The sequence below is a fragment of the Spermophilus citellus genome, assembly GCF_964194105.1.
Source record: "Spermophilus citellus genome assembly, chromosome: 9".
NCBI classification, from domain to species: Eukaryota; Metazoa; Chordata; class Mammalia; order Rodentia; family Sciuridae; genus Spermophilus; species Spermophilus citellus.
This window is the reverse complement of record NC_138191.1, coordinates 21,973,434-21,994,925: the sequence shown is the minus strand read 5'-3', so window position 1 is coordinate 21,994,925 and position 21,492 is coordinate 21,973,434. Positions and strand designations below refer to the sequence as shown.

The following is a 21,492-nucleotide window of genomic DNA, read 5'->3' as shown; positions in this document are numbered from 1 at the left end:
GAGCAGGAATGAAGGCAGGAGGGAGGGGAAGAGGTTAGCTGAGGAGCTTTCAAGAATGAAAAGGAAAATGCTTAGTGACAATGTTTCTTTGTGAAGAGTTCAGCTTTATGTTGATGGAGCTGCAAGTTATTAGCAACCCCAGCGCTTGGTGGGAGTTGCCCAGGTCCTTCTCCAGGGCCAGATCGCCCTCTGCTGCCCACTGATAAATAACACTCTGGGACTCAAACTGCCAAAGGAAAGAGAAGAGTCTCTGGGGATGGGGTGGAAGAGAGGACATGGCTAAGGCCGACTGTAGCAGAATCTTGTTAAAATCTAGTTTGCAGGGAAGGAAGATGTAGCGAATTCAGTGGGTGTTTCCAGGACTCATCTAAGAAACAGTGAGGTTCTGCCAAGATCTCCCATGATTCCAAGCTCCCAGTTTGCTCTGGCTCTGTAGCCACTCTTCCCCTTATTGCTCACCCTTACCTTGCCTTGGACAGAAAGGGTGTTTAAAATGAGAAGAGGGAAACAGAAAGAGAAAAAACGGTGGAAATATTTGGTATGGAGCCGTTTGTTTATTTATTTATTTATTTATTATTTTCTCTCATTTTTTCTGCACTTTTAATTGGTGCATTATAGTTATACATAACGACGGGATTTGTTGTTATGTATTTGTATGTGCACACAATATAATTTGGTCAATATTAGGTATGGAGCCACTCAGAAGCAACTAGTCAAGACTCAGGCTTTTTTTTTTTTTTTTTTTAATCTTCTTTTCTCAGACTCTCTTTTGTTTCTTTTGTATTCATGAAAGCACTTTATCTTTCAGTCTTTCTTCTCCTGCCAGGGAACTCTTACCCCACAGCTGTGGAGTCAGCCCTTCTTTCCAATTTTATTGCCCTACTTTATTACTGTTGAGAATGATGGTCCATGTGGGTCACTGGTGGAGAGAGCAAAGATTTGTTCCCAGAATAAAAGTTCAGGCACAGCAGTTGCTCCTGCCAACCACAGGCAGTGACCCATTTCCTCCTGCTTCTTGCCTTTGCCCCTTCCCATTTCTGACTGTGGCTGACCACCAGAGTGCCTTGGCCCCTCCGCCTCCCACCGCTGGGTTTCCGCATAGTATAAAACTCCTGTTGGGGAGATCCCTTTCATGTCAGGTCTGGAAAATTCAACCCTCCTAAAGGGTCTGGGGTGAGCTGGGGGTGGGACTGGGAGGTGGAGAGTGGGGGATGGGAGTATAGGTGGGGAACAGACAAGAGTAGCAGGCAGACTCTTTGTTTTGGTGACAGTACCAGAGATTGAACCCAGGAGCTACACCCCCAGCCCTTTTAAAATTTGATTCTGAGACAGAGATTCGCTAGGTTACTGAGGCTACCTGGAACTTGGATCCGCCTGGCCTGTCTCATCAACCTCCTGGGTGGCAAATTACAGACACGTTTCACTAGGCCCAGCTTAGCAGTCAAATTTTTCAGAGTATTCTTTTTTAAAAAATATTTTTATTAGCTGTTTATGAGCCTTTATTTTATTTACTTATTTATACGTGGTGCTAAGAATCGAACCCAGTGCCTCACTAGGCAAGCACTCTACCACTGAGCCCCAACCCCAGTAGCTCAGAATATTCTTATGACACAAAACACTCTAACCTCTCCCTCAAACACTCCGATGTATAGGGTAAGTCTACATGAGACTGAGCCCTTTCAACCCAAACAAAAATTTTTTTTTTGCACCAGGGATTGAACCCAGGGGTATCTTACCACTGAGCTGCATCCCCAGCCCTTTTATTTTATCTTATTTTATTTTATTTTATTTTGAGACAGGGTCTCACAAAGTTGCTGAGGCTGGCCTCAAACTTGCCATCCTCCTGTCTCAGCCTTCTGAGTCGCTGGGATTATAGGCGTGTACTATGGCACTCAGTTCAATTTCATCTCTTGTAAAGAATTTACTTGGTTGTCTTCTTTGTGCGCAGGGGCATGTTTTGTGCCTGGAGTTGGATCAGAACTCCAAGTAGGAGGAGTATATGCAGAAGCACTTGGGTTGGGGAGAAGTAGTCTGGTCTCTGCACGCACAGGCAGGTAGGTGTTTAAGGAGAAGAATGGTTATTAGAAGACATGAACAGCTACATAATTTGCAGGGTCCATTAAAAAATGAAAAGACAGTGCCTCTTGACAGGGAAAAAAAAAGAATTAAAGATGGTAATAACAGAACATGAAACTAAACACGAGGCCCTTAAGCAATGTCACAGGTTGCATGCCCATGAAGCCCGCACTGGCAGAGAGAGTCCCCGCTGTGTAGTTCAGATATCAAGTATCCAAAGACACATGTGTTAAAGGCGTGGCACTGTTTTGAGGTGGTGGGACCTTAAGGAGGTGGGACCTAGTAGAAGGAAGTTAGGTCCTGGGGGCATGCCCTTGAAGGGGATATTGCCACCCCAGTTCCTTCTGGACTCCCTCTTTGCTTCCCAGCCACCATGAGGTGAGAGGACTCCTCTGCCACACACTGTGGCCATAATGAACTGTGCTGCCGCAGGCCCAGAGCAACAGGGACAAGTGACCAAGGACTGGAACCTCTGAAAACATGAGTCAAAAATGTTCTTCCTTTCTTTATTTTGGAAGGACTGGGGATGAGCAGATAGTGTTCTGATTTTAACTGAGCCCCAAAGGCACCATTGCTCAAGGTCTGCTTTATTTCCTCCTTCCCTCCCCCCAGGCGAATTCAGTGCTATATTTGTGGGTGAATGAACTAGCCACATCCTTCCTGACCTTTTTCTCAGAAATTAGGAAATGCATGGGCTGGGGATGTGGCTCAAGCGGTAGCGCGCTCGCCTGGCATGCGTGTGGCCCGGGTTCGATCCGCAGCACCACATACCAACAAAGATGTTGTGTCCACCGAGAACTAAGAAAAAATAAATAAATATTAAAATTCTCTCTCTCTCTCTCTCTCTCTCTCTCTCTCTCTCTCTCTCTCTCCCCCTCCTCTCTCACTCTCTTTAAAAAAAAAAAAGAAATTAGGAAATGCAGATTAGTATGAAGAATGTCACTTTTTATAAATATTAATCATTAAAATACTAAGACTAAAAAAAAAAATACTAAGACTAGCCAGGCACAGAGGCACAGCAGCAGGAGGCTGAGGCAGGGGAATCACAAGTTTGAGGCCAGCCTGGGCAACTTAGTGAGACCATCTCAAAGTAATAAAAAGGGCTGGGGTTGTAGCTCAGTGTTAGATAACTTCTGGGATTAATCTCCAGTACCCCCCCCCCACAAAAAAACACAAAAACACAGCAATGAAATATAATACATAAAACATACTTAGTATGTTTAAATGTGTTTCAAATATGTATTTAAACTGTATAAGTCCCAATAATTAAAGTTGCTGTTTAAAATAAGAATTGATTGTTGTTGCTTCTTAGTTCTAAGGGAGGTGACAAAATACAAGTTAGTGGGAAAATAAGTCTGTCTTGGTCCTTGCTTCATCCAAAGGTTATTGAAGAAGAGGAAAGGATGATATTTCCAAGTGGCCCAAGAGGTAGGATGTGGGGAAAGTGTTCACAGGCCAGCAATGCACGGACTGAGGCTGGATCTGTAGCGAAGGCCTGGGTTGAATTCTCGGAAAAGAGGCTGGTTGTTGTACAAAACAGAGTGAGAGGAACTGAGTTTGTGGAGGTGGCAAAGGAAGAGGCATCTGAAAGTTAGGTAAGCAAAGGAGGCTGTGGGGGGGAAAAGATGGGCAAATAAACTTTTGAGTGTTTGTATTTCCACAAAGTAAATCCTTCACCCTCCCAAGGTCAGCTACACACACTAATACTTAACAAGTAATAAAACAAGCATTTATTTAATATTGTGTACCAGATGACTTTTCTTTTTTTCCTCCTTTTTAAAAAATTCTCTTTTTTTTATACCTTTATTTTATTTATTTATTGTTATGTGGGGCTGAGGGTCAAACCCAGTGCCTCACAGGTGCTAAGTGAGTGCTCTACTACTGAGCTATAATCCCAGTCTTTCTTTCTTTCTTTCTTTCTTTCCTTCCTTCCTTCCTTCCTTCCTTCCTTCCTTCCTTCCTTCCTTCCTTCCCTCCCTCTTTCTTTCCTTCCTTCCTTCCTTCCTTCCTTCCTTCCTTCCTTCCTTCCTTCCTTCCTTCCTTCCTTCCTTCTTTCGTGGTACTGGGGATTGACCACAGGGACACTGTACCACTGAACTACACCCTAGCTCCAATATATTGAAACTTCACTAAATATTAACATGTTATTATTTACTTTCAACCGGTTCAAGAAACTATAACTCAAATACCTGAAAATTTTTAAATTATCAAGTTTGAAAATTAATAGAGGGGCATGGGCATAGGTCAGTGGTAGAGCTCTTGCCCAAGTACGTACATATCCCTGGGTTCAATCCCCAGTGAACAGAAAGGAAAAAACAAAGAAAAGAAAAAAAAAGTTTTTAAAATAAAACTATTTACATGGGCAAAAAAATAAATCAGTCTGTTTTGAAATTCGAAATTAATGGATTTGGAAAAATTCAAAATAGGTTATATGTAGAACAGAAACGACTATCTCAGGAATGTTCAGAAGTGGCCTAATTACTGAGAACTGCAAAGGCGGAACTGTAAGCTTTCTCAAAGGTTCCCTTATGTTCCTCCTTCCTTGGGGTCAAAGTCCCTAGGACTCAGCAGTAATCCAAGAATAGCTTTTTACCTCTCTGGAATTAAATTAGTTGTCATTAGGTTAAGAAATCTGGTCATCGTTCACTTTCAACAATGTAAACCTTGTTACTTAGCATTTAAAACATTCAAGGCAGGAGAGTGGATGCTAATTGTTGTTGTTGTAGTCATTGTCACTATAATTATCACCATAATAACTAGCCTGGGCTAAGTGCTCCGGTGGAGAACTGTAGATGGAATATTTTATTTAATCCTAACAGTGTGTAGGCTATGGATTTTTTTCCCCCTCTTCCCTCCCCTATGAGTATTATTTTTAATTCCCATTTTTACAAATGAGGAAATTGAGGCAAAGAGAAGTTAAATAGTTTACCTTAGGTAACAGAGCTAATAAGTGGTACAGCTGGGATTTTTATTTTTCTTTCTTTGTTTTTCAATGCTGGGGACAAATCCAGGGCTGTACATATGCTAGACAAGTGCCCTAAACCTGGACTTTTAATCTAGGTTCTCCCAGAACCAGTTTACTTAACTATCACTCTATACTGCTTCTGGAATGTACTGAAATGAAAAAGTTAATAGACCCTGCTCTTGAGGTATTCATGATCTGGTTGGGGATACTGGTACAGAAACACTTGATTCTACCATGTGAGGAGCACTAGAATACAGTGTGGGTCAAATACCATGAGAAGACCAAAGAAGGTCCCCCACCTCTTGACATTTGAGGAAGGCCTGAAAGGATAGGGGAGGTTTGCTGCTTGGAGAAGATGGAAGGGGTATGCCAGGCAAAGGAAATTGCCTGTACAAAAGGCACGGGAGATGGCACATTCCTGTAATGGCAGCTACTCAGGAGGCTGAGGCGGGAGGTTCACAAATCCAAGCCCAGTTTGGGGAATTGAGTGAGACCTTGTCTTAAAGAGCTAGGGATGCAGCTCAATGGTAGAGCACTTGCCTATCATGTGTTAGGCCCTGAGTTCAATTCCCAGTAACACACACACATACACACACACACACACACCACACACACACACAATACACACGGACACAGACACTGGAGAATGGAACATGAAACATGTCAGACTTGGGGAAAAGTACATAGTTTGCAAGAGAATAGGATGGTACAGTGGGGAATGAGAAAGGAACCAGTTTGTGAGGGCCTTGATGGCTGGTGAGTCATGCAAAGTGTGAGCACAACAACAGGGTCAGAGCTGCAGGGATGCTGCTAGTGTGCTTCACCTCATTCACTGAATGTGGAGAACTTAAGATTTTCGGTGGGGAAGATATCAGGGATTGAACCAAGGGTCGCTTAACCACTGACCAACATCTGCGGCCCTTTTTAGTTTTTTGTTGTTGTTGTTGTTGTTTGAGACAGGGTCTTGCTAACTTGCTGAGGTTGGCCTCAAACTTGCAATCTTCCTGCCTTAGCCTCCTGAATTGTGGGATTATAGGTATGCACAACTGTTCCCTGCAAAAGACAGCATCTTTATCCCAGTATTCCTAGTAACAATCCTGAGAGTCACCCTGATTACAACAGTTTTGGTCACAAGCACACTCCAATCCAATTACAGTGGTGGTGAATGAAATGCCATGATTACCTTAGTCATTAGGGGTCTCCTAATTGACCCCTGAAGTCAGCTTCCCCAGAACTCCATGAATCTCCAGAGGGAAAACAGAATTACTTAGAAAGTAGAATTACTCAATAGCCATCCTCTGTGTCATATAACTACGATTCAGAGAACTCACTAAAGCCTTGATTTTCACATAACCTCATTCATTTTAGTAGCTCTGAAAATATCACACTCTCTGTTAATCCAGCAAGTCTTGCCACCTCCAGAGATTCTGATTTCATTAGCCTAGACATCAGTATTTTGTCTTCAGCATGTCAGGTCATTCTAATGGGTATCAAAGACTGAGAACCACTGCTTTAGAATTTTATTCTTGTTACTTCTTCAGTCATATGCCTAGTTTTATATACAACTAAACTATGTTGAATCTAAAAAAAAAAAATAGCAATACAGATGCTATGGTTTAACTGTATCCCCCAAATTTTACGTGTTGGAAACTTACCCCCCAAAGTCATGCATTAATAGTATTAGAGGGTTGGGACCTTCAGGAGGCAATTGGGTCACAGGGCTTTGTCCACATGAATGGAGTAATGCACTCATGGATTAGTGGGGTATCCTGGGAGTGCCTTTGTTATGAAAGTGACCTCTCTCTGTCTCCTTTGCTCCGTCTCTCCATGTGGTGCCCTCTGCAATGTTATGGTGCATCAAGAAAGTCCTTGCCAAATGCTTATGTCATGCTCTTAAAGTTCCCAGTCTACAGAAATGTTAGCTACATGAGCCTTTATTTATTTTTTTTCCTTCCAGTACTGGGGATTGAACACAGGAGTGCTGTATCACTGATTTACATCCAAAGCCCTTTTTACTTTTCGGTTTGAGACAGTTTCAGGTCTCAATAAGTTGCTTGGGCTGGTCTTGAACTTGCAATCCTCTTGCCTCAGCCTCCTGAGTAGCTGGGATAATAGGCATGTGCCATGGTATCTAGCATAAGCCTCTATTTTTTATAAATTACCCGGTCTTGGGTATTTTGTTATAGCAACAGAAAATGGGCTAAAATAACAAGAAATATAAAAATAATAACTAATTAAGACTTATGTGTTCTAGGTATATACTGAAAGTTATAATACAGACATTATTTCATTTCATTCACCCAACAATCTTTTTTTTTTTTAAATTTTAGTTGGACACAATACCTTTATTTCACTTATTTATTTTTTTGTGGTGCTGAGGATTGAACCCAGGGTCTTGCACGTGTGAGGCGAGCGCTCTACCACTGAGCCACAATCCCAGCCCTCACCCAACAATCTTATGAGAGAGAATATTATCTCTTTTTCAAAAATGAAAAAACCAAGGTTGGGCTGGGCTGCAGCTCAGTGGCAGAGCATTTGCCTAGTATATGTGAGGCACTGGGATCAATCCTTACCACTGCATAAAAATAAACAAATAAAATAAAGACATTCTGTCCATATTCAACTACAAAGAATTTTTTTTTTTTTTTTTTTAAAGAAAGAGGGCTGGGGATGTGGCTCAAGCGGTAGCACGCTCGCCTGGCATGCGTGCGGCCCGGGTTCGATCCTCAGCACCACATACCAGCAAAGATGTTGTGTCCGCCGAGAACTAAAAAATAAATATTAAAAATTCTCTCTCTCTCTCTCTCTCTCTCTCTCTCCTCTCTCACTCTCTCTTTAAAAAGATAAAAAAAAAAAAAAAGAAAAAATAAATAAAAAAAAGAAAGATAAAACCAAGGTCCAGAGAATTTAACTTAGTTGTCCAAGAACACACATCTACTATGGGTTAATAGAGGGCTTGAGGGGTTGGGGGTGTAGGTCAGTGGTGGAGTGTTTGCATAGCATGCAAGAGGCCCTGGCTTAAATCTCCAGCCACACACACAGAGACTTGAATCCATGTGTGTCTTACTCCTAAACTCCCTGCACATAACCCTTGTTAAACATTGTTCCAGAACCGTGACTATAAGAGAATTCATTTACAATTCAACATTGCCCAACCTTTATTAGTTCCTGACACACCTATGCATTTGTCAGGGCCTGCCAAGTCACATTTAGGTGGAGTTTAGTTTTTAAACCACCTCTTAGTGCCTTCTGTACCATCTACCACATTTTATATACATCATATTGCACACTCTCAGATTACACTTAGAATATATCCATATGTGCAAAATGGGGTGTGATCTAAATATGTGTTCACAAATTACATATTGTGCACTTGGAGTTTATGTCTCTCTCTACATACACACACACCTTGTTTTATACATATATAAAAGTTGTGGACGTGATAGAGGAGAGAGGACAGTGATTTAGAGTTCTACTTTTGACTACTCTGTAAACTTACACCCAGATTTGTACAATCTCCTTTTAACCATCTGTAAACAGGGAGACAGTGCTTGCTTTTTTTCTGAGGATTATCTGAGGATCCAGTGAAACCTCAGACTCAGAAGGAGTCTTGCCCATATATTTCTTTTTCCCTGCTAATGATTTATACAAATGAACTCTAGCAAATGTACACAATGGTGTCAATTCTTCTTCTTCTTCTTTTTTTTTTTTTTGTACTGAGGATTAAACCCAGAGGCACTTTACCACTGAACCACATCTCCAGCCCTTTATTTTTTATTTTGAGACATGGTCTCCCTAAGTTGCTTAGGGACTCGCTAAGTTGTTGAGGCTGACTTTGAACTTGAAATCCTCCTGCCTCACTTCAACCTCCTGAGCTGCTGGATGTGCAGGTGTGTGCTACTGCATCTGGCAACAATGTCACCTTTTACAGGGTGATGTTGTGTTTCTGCATATCCCTGTTGATAAGCCCTAAATTCCTCTTCCCTATTTCTCATCTACTAATACACCTGGAATTCTGTGTAATGAGCATGGGTCAGAGATTGTGAATGTAAAAGGAAGCTAGGGAAAAGGCAGAAAGAAAGGGAGAGGCAGAAGAGAAGCAGAGGCATTTAAAAAAATATATTTTTAGTTGCACAATACTTTTATTTTGTTTATTTAGTTGTATGTGGTGCTGGGGATCGAACCCAGGGACTCACACATGCTAGGCAAGCACTCTACCACTGGGCCACAACCCCAGCCCAGCAGAAGCATTTTTAGCATGTGCCTTTTTTTTCCCCCCCAATACTGGGCATTGAACCCAGGGTTTTACACATGCCACTGCATTACCACTGGGCCGTACTCCCAACCTCACACTTTTCCATGCTATTGGTGGGAGCATAAATTGGCAAAAGATTTTGGAGAGATTATGTTCAATGGAGAGGTCAACATATCAATCCCAATTTGTAATAGATAATAAAAAAAAAATAAAATCTCAAGCTCATATTTACACCAAGATTTGTGCAGAAAAAGCTACCAAAACATAGACAATAAATGTTTAGCAGAGGTTGTAACCCTGGTGGGTGGTAGTATCTGGAAGGGAAAATTTCACTTTTTACTTTATATTTTTTAGTATAGTTTGAACTTCCCTATGATCATTTATTATTACTATTTATATATATATATATTTTTTTTTTTTTAAAGAGAGAGTGAGAGAGGAGAGAGAGAGAGAGAATTTTTTTTAATATTTATTTATTTTTTTAGTTCTCGGCGGACACAACATCTTTGTTGGTATGTGGTGCTGAGGATCGAACCCGGGCCGCACGCATGCCAGGCGAGCGCGCTACCGCTTGAGCCACATCTCCAGCCCTACTATTTATATATTTTTGCAAAAAATAAAATAAGCCCAGGGAAGAGAATAGCTAGCTATGCACACAGCAGCTGTGCTCCTGTGTCCTCAACCCTCAGCTCCTCTCTACAAGGTGACTTTCAGTCCCATGAGGGCACTGACCCCTGCCTGCAAGCTCTCCTCGTGCTGTTTTTTAGTCCATCACCAGCTGCTTAAGCAGCAGGTTCCCAGTGGCTGGTCATCTGGAACTGCTTCAGGAGGACAAACAGGAAGGACGAAATTGCCGGTACAGATTACCCTGTTGGCCTTGCTGACAGTAGAAAACAATTCAAACCCCAAAATGTTAAGGAAAACGTCATGCCATTAACCGCTCCTTCACGCCTCTTCCTGAATCTGGCAGTGAGTTGGATTTGGGTTGTGCTGAAGGAATCCTAGCAGTTGCATGTAACAAGCTTCCTGCCCCATGTCCTGGCAACGCCTCTCCCCCTCCCTACTTGCTTAGGGTTTCAGTTCCACAGGCTAAATAGCATGGCCATTCTGATTCCCCTATGTCAAACTGGAGCTTCCTCTATGGGAAAATAAAATGTCTCACCATTCTCTTAAGCAAGACGCCTGTAGGAGCTCAGGATAGAGGCAGATTCCTGAAAAGAGAGTCGATGAATTAAGGTAAGAAGTCCAGTGTGGAGTCAGGCAGATGGATATGCAATCTCCCTTCTGATGCCTCCTAGTTGTGTGATTGTAGACAAGTTATTTCACCTCTAAGTTTCCACTTTGGTAAAATAGGGGAAAAAAATTAAACCAATCCCACCTTATAGGGTTGAAGGGGTTGCTGTCTTTAAAAGCTTAGTGCTAACTGGGCACAGTGGTGGACACCAGTAATCCCAGCAGTTCAGGAGACTGCAACAGAAGGATAGCAAGTTCAAAGCCAGCCTCAGCAATTTAGTGAGATTCTGTTTCTAAGTAAAATATATATATAAAAAAAAGCTGGGAATGTGGCTCAGTGGTTAAGTGTCCCTGGGTTCAATCCCTAGTACATCTGACAATGCTCAGAAGGTGTTACCTTTGCGTATGTGTTTTGCCTCATATGCTATCACCCATGACAATGGCACTGTTAAGTGTCTGGGCTCTATTCTAAATTACAAAAATGTATTACCTAGATTTTAGTAATTAAAAGCTGGAATTCATTGGAAAAAAAAAGTCTTGGGGCTCCACAGCAGGATGTGGTAGCACTCACTTGTCATCCCAGCTCCTCAGGAGGCTGAGGCAGGAAGATTGCAAGTTCTAGAACTGTTCCAGCAACTTGGTGAGACCCTGTCTCAAAATAAAAGAAAAAGGGCTGGGGATGTAACTCAGGGTAGTACTTAATACATAGTACTAAGAAAAAGCCGGGGGGATCCAGAATGGGATTGTCAGGGATCAGATCCTAGCAAAAATGAATATAAGGATTCTCCTCTCATATGGACCTTGTGAAGATGAATTGAGGTAATGCATGTAAAATAGTAAAGGGCTTGGAATACAGGCATTTAGGCTTCTCTTTCTTTCCCTGCCCTGAGGCCCTCTCATTAGTCCAATTAATAAGCTGTTGCTGTCATTGCAGCTCAGCCCCAGGATCAGGGTCCCTTAAGGATAGGCATTATTCTGTGGAGTGAGATGATGGGGAGCTTCATGGGCATCCTCATTTCCACAGGGGAGTGGAACACAGAACCATGGTTGGCAGCAGATGGACCTCCCTGGCCTCAGGTCTCCTGGGACATCATGAGGATGATCAGTGAGAACGTCATTAGAATGAGTCTATTTGGCAGAACATCAGGGTCCTATTCAGGGACAGAAAGGCTCTGGCCTGGAGATAATGACCAGCCTGAGGCCTCTGGCCTTCTTCCATGCCCTGACCTTCAGCTCCCCCTGGGCACCCACAAACACGCATGCATGCAGGAACACACGCAAGTTCCTGGGCTTTTAGTCAACTAAAGGGTTTGTGGGTACATTCCCTGCCTAGAAGACTGGTGATCAGGGTGAGGCCAAAGGGCCCAGAAACGCACGAGTGCTTTGCTGATTGCTGAGAATGACCAAAGCCTGAGGTTCCCAAGAGCCTATTAAATCATCATAAGTGCCTCATCCAAGTGAGAGCTCATCCCCCTCATTTCTTGAAAGGATAAAGGAGCGAGTTTGGGGATGCGTCCAGATAGCTGGAAACAAAAGTGGGGCTCACTGCAGGTTAGCTCCAAAGCTCAAGCAACCTTGGGATGGGTTGACAGGGTACAGATCGGAGGTGAGCATTTCATCACTCTCCTTGCCACACCTTCTAAGCATGAAACTGGAGTTTACGCTGAGGCTGTGGGGTAGAGTGTGGGATGGGGTGCATGGCTTGGTGAGAAGTCGGTCATTTTCCCAATCAGTTACATGGCATCTATCTCTTCAGGCATGCATTTTTTTGGGAAAAGGGTTCATATCACAGTCATTCTGCTGACCTCTGGCTCCTAACTGCTACACTGTCAACACTCCTAATCACCACCTAGAATTATGAGCTTCTGTGCTGGCCTCGGCCCAAAGAGAATTGGAAGAAGAATGCCAAGTCTCATCTGTCTTTCTTTTTCTCTTTTTTATGGTTCTGGGGATTGAACCCAGGCATACTCTACCACTGAGCTATACCCCCAGTTCTTTTCACTTTTTGGTTTTGAGACAGGGTCTCACTACATTGCCAAAGCTAGCTTTGAACTTTTGATCCTCCTGCCTCAGCCTCCCCAGTTGCTGGGATTAACAGATGTGTGCCATTACACCCAGCTCCATGTTTTCTTGCATTGTTCTTAATTCCCTACAACCACAAAAATACATATGATATAGACTTTTTTTTTTTTTTTTTTTTTTTTTTTTTGGTGGTGCTGGGGATTGAACCCAGGGCCTTGTGCATGCTAGGCAAGCATTCTACCAACTGAGCTATGTCCCCAGCCCATAAAAATGCATATGATGTGTATGACAGAGTTTACTGTGGATCTCAAAATGTGGTCCATTGACCAGCACTTAAGCATCACCTGGGAACTTGTTCGAAGGCAAATTCTCACATTGCACTGGAGACTTATTGAATCAGAAACTTTTGGGGACCATCTTTTAATATTAATAGTCCTCCAACTGATTCTGATACTTGATGAATGTAACAGTTCATTGCTTTATGTTTAAGGATAACTTGAAAAAAAATTATAATGTAGGGAAGGCAGAAGACTAAATTAAAACCAAATCACAGCCAGGGATGATGGTGTATACCTGTAAACCTAGTGACTCTGGAGGCTAAGGCAGGACGTTCACAAATTCCAGGCTCAAACTGTAGCTCAGGGCTAAAAAGTGCCCCAGGTTTAATCCTTGGTACTCTCCCACTGAAAAAAAAAAAACAATGGTAGCGTGTCCCTGGGTTCAGTCCCCAGTATAAAAAATATAAAAAACCTGAATTGTAAGAGGCCTGTCTGCAAGCTTATAGGATTGATCAAAGCCTTGCACAATGCTACGCTGTGCTAAGCCACAACTCCAACCCTTTCATGGGGTGTTGCTTCCCCCTGTGGAGGTGGAAATTGATTTCTCTTTCCTTTTTTTTTTTTTGGTACTGGGGATTGAACACAGGAGGCACAGGGGCACTTTACCCCTCAGCCATATCCCCAGCCCGTTTTTATATTTTATTTAGAGACAGGATCTTGCTAAGTTGCTGAGGCTGGTTTTCAACTTGTGATCCTCCTGCCTCAGTCCCTGAAGTTGCTGGGATTACAGGCATAGGTGCCTGCTCTCTCTCTCTCACTCTCTTTTAATTGTTCTCTTCCTTTCTCTCTCTCTCTCTCTCTCTCTCTCTCTCTCTCTCTCTCTCTCTCTCTCCCACTCTCTCTCTCCCATCAATGCATACATTCCCCACATTCTTTCCACAGAGCAAGCCCATAACCATTTTTTTGAACTTTATGTTTATTATTTTTGTGAAATTTTTCCAGATATTTACTACCTAATATTTTTTATATACTTTGAACTTTGTATATTTTGGACATACCATACTTATTCTTGGCAGTTTGCTTTTTTCTATTGGCCACTAAGTTTTGAGATTTATCTTTGGTCTTACCATATCTACCTATTCTCTGTTAGTAGACATTAAGTTGCTCCCAACATTCAACCATTATAAATCATGCTGCATTAATACTCATGTATATGATCCTTTCCACCCATGTACTGGAGTTTCTCTAGGATATTTATCTAGGAACAGAATTGCTGGGTCCTCTGTAATGTGCGGGTAATTTTCCTAGATCTTTCCAAGTTATCCTCCAAAGTGATTATATTGATTTAATCTACTAGAAAGATAGGGTACAAGGGTTCCTGTTGCTCACTGCCAATATTTGATACTGTTAGACTTTAATATTTTTGTTAATTTTTCCAATTTTTGGATATGAGTGATTTTTTTTTAGAATTTTTTAATATTTATTTTTTAGTTTTCGGTGGACACAACATCTTTGTTTGTATGTGGTGCTGAGGATCGAACCCGGGCCCCACGCATGCCAGACAAGCATGCTACCGCTTGAGCCACATCCCCAGCCCATGAGTGATATTTTATTGCAGTTTTATCTGCATTTCTGATGTTTTTAAAGTTCAATTTTTGTTGTTGTTGTTGTTGTTGTTGTTTTGGTACTGGGGAATGAATTTAGGGACCCCTTACCATACAGCTACATCCCCAGCCCTTTTTATTTTTTATTTTGAGACTGGGTCTCGCTAAGTTGCTGAGGCTGGTCTTGAATTTGTGATCCTCCTGCCTCGGTCTCCAGAGTTGAGTCTCTGGTATTACAGGCGAGCACCACTGTGCCTGGCTAAAGTTGAACATTGTTTATATGTTTATTTTGTCCTTAATAGTGTTAGCTTTGTGTCATTATTACAGATTCCTGAGATAACAAACTAATAAATAAAAATGGTTTATTTTGGGTCACAGTTTTACTGATTTCAGTCCATGATTGGTTGGTTCAGTGTTTTGGGCCCTTGGTGGCACATCATGGTGGGAGTGCCGGAGGAACAAAACTTCTCACCTCATGGTCAGCAAGCAAAAGAAAGAGGAAGGGGCTGGAGTCTCCGTGTCACCTTCAAGGACATGAATCCAAAGACCTGCAGACCTCTCACTAGGCCCTCCCTCTTAGACTTTTCCACCCCCTCCCAATCATTTACCACACAGCTCTTTAGGCGACAATCCAGATCTAAGCTATGGCATTTAGGTTTCTCCTGAGATTTCACGTTTATTTCCTTCATCAGTTGTTCTGTGGGGTTATTTTTCTTTTCTGCATTGATCTGGGGAGGGTTTTTTCTTTTTCTCCACTGATCTGGGGAGGTTTTTAAAAATAAAAATTTTAATTTTGAGATTTTCCTTTTTTTTTTTGTACTAGGGATTGAACCCAGAGACTTTACCACTGGGCTCATTTTCAATCCTTTTTATTTTGAGACAGGATCTTGAAAAATTGTTGAGGGTCTTGCTAGGTTGCTGAGGTGGACCTCAAACTTGTGATCCTCTTGCCTTAGCTCCCTGAGTAGACAGGATGACTGGTGTGCACCACCTTGCCCAGTTTGAAGAATTTTAAAATATATGCAGAATAGGCATTATAAATATCTTTTTTTTTTTAAATCATAGCTTGTATTTTCATATGATGGCATTTTAAAGTACTGCTGTTTTTCATTTTAATATAGTCAAATTTTATCAGGATTTTCCCATCAGGTTGGTGTTCTTCAAGTCATGATTACAAAATATATCTGCATTAGTAAATAATGAGATGTGGTAATAAAAAGACCCCAAAATATAGTGGTTTAAAGAACAAAAACATTTAGTTCTCTCACAGCGCTGGGGAGGCTGGGAAATGTGCCCAACTACAACATGCTTATTAGGGAAAAATGGGAGAATGACATGGGGGCGGGGGAGGAGCAATCTCTGTCACACCTTCTCTACCCTGAGGGCACACGTGGATGTTCTCAATTTTTTTTATTCTAAAAGGTTTACTTTTCGCATTTAAGCTCCCCCCTTTCCTTTGTTCATTTATTCTTCCTTCCTTCCTCTTTCTTTTTGTTTTCGTGGTGCTGGGGATCCATCCTAGGGCCTCCTACAAGCTAGGCAAGTGCTTTACTACTGTGCTATACCCCAGCCCACATTTAGGTCTTTTTTAGTTTTATTTTCATTACAGTGTGAGTTAGGAATCTAATTTTCTTTTGTTTTGAATAACAAGTTGTTCTAGCATATAGTTGTTTTTGTGTTGTTTTTTTTTTTAATTTTATTGCGGTGCTGGGATCAAACCCAGGGCTTCATGCATGCTAGGCAAGTGCTCCACTACTGACCTACACCCTTAGCTCCTAGCATATTTGTTGATTAATCTGTCCCTTTTTTATTGCCTTGTAATATGACCTTTGAATTACAAGTTTCCTTGTGTACATGATTTTAATTCTGGACTTTATGTTCTGTTTGACTATTTGCCTATCCCTATACCTCTTCCTCACTTTTTAATGACTGAAGTCTTATTACTTATTATCTGGAAGGGTAGGTCCCTTGATCTAGGTGGTTTATTTATTAATTTTTTTTTTTTAATACTGGGGATCAAACCCAGGGCCTGTGCAAGCTAGGCAAGCACTGAGCTACATCCCAATCCCTTTTTGTTATCCTCAAATTTTAAGATGGCCTGATTAATGGCCCAATCCCTGGCCTTGAATTTGACATCCTCCTTCCCAGGCCTTCCCAGAAGCTGAGATTGCAGCAGTACCCCACCATGCCTGATTCTCTTACTAATAATGAGACTGAGCGATGTTTTCATCTACCTTTTTATATTTCTTTGACTATTTATATTTCTTTTTTGAAGTGCATGTTATTTGTTTTTATCTAATTTAATTTTAGGAATTCTTTGCAAATTCTGGATACTTTGTTGGTTATGTGTGTTGCAAATCTCCCTCTCTTTTTAATGATTCTGGGGATTAAACCAAAGTCTCAAAGGCTCTATCACTGAGCCTGCAAATACTTTTTTTTTTTTTTTTTGCGGGGGTTGGGGGGCTACCAGGGATCGAACTCAGGGACACTTGACCACTCACTGAGCCACATCCCCAGCCCTGTTTTGTATTTTATTAGAGACAGGGTCTCACTGAGTTGCTTAGTGCCTTGCTAAATTGCTGAGGCTGGCTTTGAACTCTCCATCCTCCACCCTCCACCTTCCGACCCGCTGGGATTACAGGCATGTGCAACAGCTTTTGGCCCTGCAAATACCTTTTTATTGTGTCTTTTGGGAATGAAGATTCATTTCAATGTAGTCAAATTTATCATTCTTTTTTTTAAAAAAAAATTTTTAGTTATACATTGACACAATATCTTTATTTTGTTTATTTATTTTTATGTGGTGCTGAGGATCGAACCCAGGGTCTCTCACGTGTGAGGAGAGCACTCTACCACTGAGCCACAACCCCAGCCCAAATTTATCATTCTTTTAAGGCTAATAATTTTTGCATCTGAAGATATACTTTTTTACTATGGAGTGAAAAAAAAAATTTCCAGTACTCTCTTGTTAAAGCTTCATGGTTTTGTATATCATCCTTAGGTGTCTTTATTGTTGTTGTTGTTGTTACTAGAGATTGAACCCAGGGGTGCTTAACTACTGAACCACATTCCCAGCCCTTTTTATTTTTTATTTTGAGACAAATTATCCCTAAATTGCTTAGGGTCTTGCTAATTGCTGAGGCTGGCTTTGAACTTGTGATCTTCCTGCCTCAGCCTCCTGAATTGCTGTAATTGTAGGCATGAACCACATGCCGGTTCAGTTTGAATTGATTTTTATATGTGATGTCAGAAAGGAGTCAATTTCTTTTTCTCCACTTGGCTATCTAAATGAGCTTATCTTCATTTAATAAAAAGAATTCTATCCTTTTATCACTGTTCTGAAGTTCTGCCAGAGTCATAAATCAAGTATCTAATCAAGTCTCTGATATACACCAAAAATCTATCTAACTCTCCCTGGGGCAATACTACACTTTATAATTACAGTAGCTTTAAAATCTTGAAATCTAGTACAGTAAGTTCTATATTTTATCTTTTTAGTTTTTAAAATATGACCATTGCCTTTTTATCTTTCTGCAAAAAAAATACATGACAGTTAATATGATGTCATTAGTATAGCATACTATGTCATATATGTGTTTGTGTATATCTATCTATCTATCTATCTATCTATCTATATTTGGTGGGGGAGTATGGAGGATTGAACCTAGGGGCACTTAACCACTGAGCCACATTGTCCCAAACCTTTTTTTTTTTTTTTTGAGATAGGGTCTTGCTAAGTTGCTTAGGGCCTACCTGAGTTGCTGAGGATGGCTTTGAACTTGATATCCTTCTGTTTCAGCCTCCCATTTCACTGGCATTACAGGTGTGTGCTATCATGCCCTACATCATACATATTTTATATATTCACAGTTATGTGATTTTCTCCTTTTACTTTATGTAATAAATTAATAATGTAATGAACTATAAACTCTCTTTGCTTTATCTTCTTCTTTGGCACTGGGGATTAAATCACTGAGCTACCTCCCCAGTCCTTAGTTTATTTATTTATTTATTAGTTGTAGATGGACACATACCTTAGACTCTACCCCCACCTCTATTTTTTTTAAAAGAGAGAGGAGAGAGAATTTTTTTAATATTTATATTTTAGTTTTTGGCGGACACAACATCTTTGTTTGTATGTGGTGCTGAGGATCGAACCCGGGCTGCACGCATGCCAGGCGAGCGTGCTACCGCTTGAGCCACATCCCTAGCCCCCCACCTCTATTTTTTGAAAAATTATGTTTATGTATTTGGTACGGGATATTGAATCGGGGCAATCTACCACTGAACTAATCCTTAGCCCCTTTTACTTTCTATTTTGAGACAGGATCTTGCTTAATTGCTGAGATTTGCCTCAAATTTGGAATATTGCCTCAGGTTCCCGAGACAGTGGGATTACAGGTGTGCACCACCACAGATGGCTTTATTTTTTGAGACAGGGTCTTGCTAATTTCCCAGGCTGGTCTCTGCCGCAGTCTGGCTGGGCACAAAATAACCCAGCCACCAGGAGGCACTTGTAGGTTCAAACAGGAACTCCTTTATTGCCCCGAAATCCGGAGAACACCACCCACGCAGCCCTTCCAGGAACACCACACACCCACCTGGAACTCCACCGGGAACTCCCCAGGAATCCCCTTGAGAACTCCAAAGTAGTAGGCACCTGGGTAGGACAGCAGGGGTCTATGCACAATTGACTACACAGCCTGTTTCAATCCAGTATCATCCAGTCACAGCAATTATAGCCAGCTTAACTTAATTATCATCATCTTAATGGTTCCCCTCTCAACTATTACTTCCGGCAAAATGCCAGGGGCCATTCTGACTGTGCTGTGGCTCTCCGCAGGTCTCTAACTATCCCTCTTTTTTGCCTCAGCACCCAGAATAGCTGGGATAACAGGCATTTGTTACCATGCTGGGTGCCTTCTCAGGTTTTTAATTTACAAGTCAGAAAATCCATGGCATTACCAACCCTGCCTGTGGCTTTGGGTAACTTCTTAACCACTCTGAGCTTGTTTCCTTATCGGCAGTAACTCAATGTCACAGTCATTGAGGGACCAATCAAGGCAACAGGCACAAATGCTCTTTGGAAAGTATTTATTATTAAAATTTTATTCATAACTTTGGAGAGTAGGCATAAGATAGCGAGATAGCATCTACTTCGGGATAAATAAAAATATTTCCTCACAGCCTTCATTTTGTTGACTGATAAATACTCTCTACCTGTCCTGTTTGTTTTTCTGAAGGTGTATATGGAGACCACCACCCTCTGAAACCGAAGAAGAATATTTTCCTTAGGTGCATGCGGGTGCTTGGCGTTCAGCATTTATTGAACCCCAAGCTACAACAGAAGCTGGAAAAGCCCAGACGAATAAACAGGGGCCCCGTCTTCTGGAAACTCTAGACCCTCCGCAGACTGTGATTGCCTCCACTAGAGGACAGCAGCACGCGCAGCGGACGAACAGCAGGGGGCAGTAGAGGCCCAGCTCGGCCTGGTGGAGGACCTGATGGAGGCTCTCGCGTCCATTTGCATCTGCGGCTCGGAAGGCGGCCTTTCTGTCATTCCCCTTTCTTGGGGTCTAGGGAAGAAGAAAAAACAAAAACAACCAAAAAAAAAAAAAATCACGGGGCGCGGTACTGCAGGCCTGTAATCCCAGCGACTCGGGAGACAGGAGGATCTCAAATTATTGAGGCCAGTCTCAGCAATTTAGGGAGACCCTGTCTCAAAATAAAAAAAATAAATAAAAAGGATGTATTTCAGCCGCAAAGTATCGACAGGGTTCAAAACCTAGTCCCAAAAAAAGAAAAGAAGGAGAAGAAGAAGAAAGAGCCTTTCATACTACTAAGGTAGATAAATCCGGAGTGAGGACTTTGGACTGCGGCGGTGGCTTTGCCCCACGGTTCCCTCCTAAAGAACCACTGCGCCCTCCAGCGGAGGAACGGCAGCGGAACCGCGGAGGGGCAGTGCAGTCTGGAGCATCTTAATACCCTTCTCCTGAAGGGGCGGGGCGGTCCCGGGTCTCGCCCCCGACGCAACTTCATCCTTGTGCACAGATTGGCTGGGTCCTGTGCGTGAAGACGTTGCGTCGCGGGGCGGGGCGGGCAAGCGGTGTCCGTAGGGCCTCAGCCGCCTGTCTTCAGCCGCTGCCCCTGCTGTCCCTCCGCTTCTGTCTGTCGCCTGCTTTTAGAGGATACAGGCGACAGCCGGGGCTTTCAGGTGGTCGCGCAGCGGCCAAAAGCCTACGCGGAGCCGCCTTGTCAGCCAGGCGGGTTTTCTCGGCCGGTCCCGGTCGAGGGGAAAATGGCGCCGGCGCCCCTAGGCGTCCGGGAGGAGCAGCTCCCGGGGTGTCGGTCCGGACCCCTTTCCCGGCTCCTCTTCCTCGCCCAGGCAGTCCTCCTGCTGCCCGTCGCCTGGGCAGGCCTCTGCCCCGCACCCTGCTCCTGCCGCATTCCTTTGCTGGACTGCAGTCGCAGAAAGCTGCCCGCGTCGAGCTGGAGGGCGCTGTCGGGCCCGCTGCCCCCCGACGTCGCCACCCTGTGAGTAGAGTGGCCAAGCCGAGGGACCGAGAGAAGGGCGAGCTCCCCTCCGCCGCGGACTGGAGGGCGCGGTCGCCTACCTGAGTTGTGAAAGAAACTGCTATTCTGTGGTTGTGAACTTGGTTTTGGGTGGTGGGAGTCTAAAAGCGCTGGTATTGAGGGTTTGGGGAGACTTGAATGAAGACTGAGGTCGAGATTCTCGGGGCTAGGGAGTCTGATTTCCTGGCTAGGGAGGAGGTGGGCTAGGGTGTTTAATGTTAAGTGCTCGAGGGTTCTGGGCACCACCAGGGACGCGGAATGGCCGGGGGGTGGGCTGAGCGCGGATCCCTCGTGGGCTGCATCATTTGTTGTGTACCTCAGCTTGAGTGGTCTGCCGCAGGCACGTGATTTTATACAGGATCACCTGAGATAAATGAATTGTCTTCTGTCCCTAGTTCTCATATATTGTTTCCTTTCGTGTTGCAGTTTTGATACTTGACAGGGTTGAAAACTTCATGTATCAGGAGATCCAGGATTAACCCAGAA

At 42.8% G+C, this 21,492-nt stretch overlaps 1 protein-coding gene across 4 annotated transcripts in view; it reads left to right on the top strand.

The window, feature by feature from the left end:
- LRIG2 (leucine rich repeats and immunoglobulin like domains 2) overlaps nucleotides 1-21,492 on the top strand; it is a 157,653-nt gene that overhangs the window by 86,471 nt on the left and 49,690 nt on the right. The window contains exon 1 of one of the 4 annotated variants that reach the window (XM_081306094.1): nucleotides 20,262-20,277. The exons of 1 other annotated variant lie outside the window; for it this stretch is intronic. Coding sequence is in view for 2 of the 3 variants with exons in the window: in XM_081306093.1 (XP_081162219.1) it covers nucleotides 20,732-20,967 (236 nt within the window). In the remaining variant the exon portion in view is untranslated. 2 more of the 4 variants (XM_081306093.1, XM_081306091.1) reach the window with 2 other exon arrangements.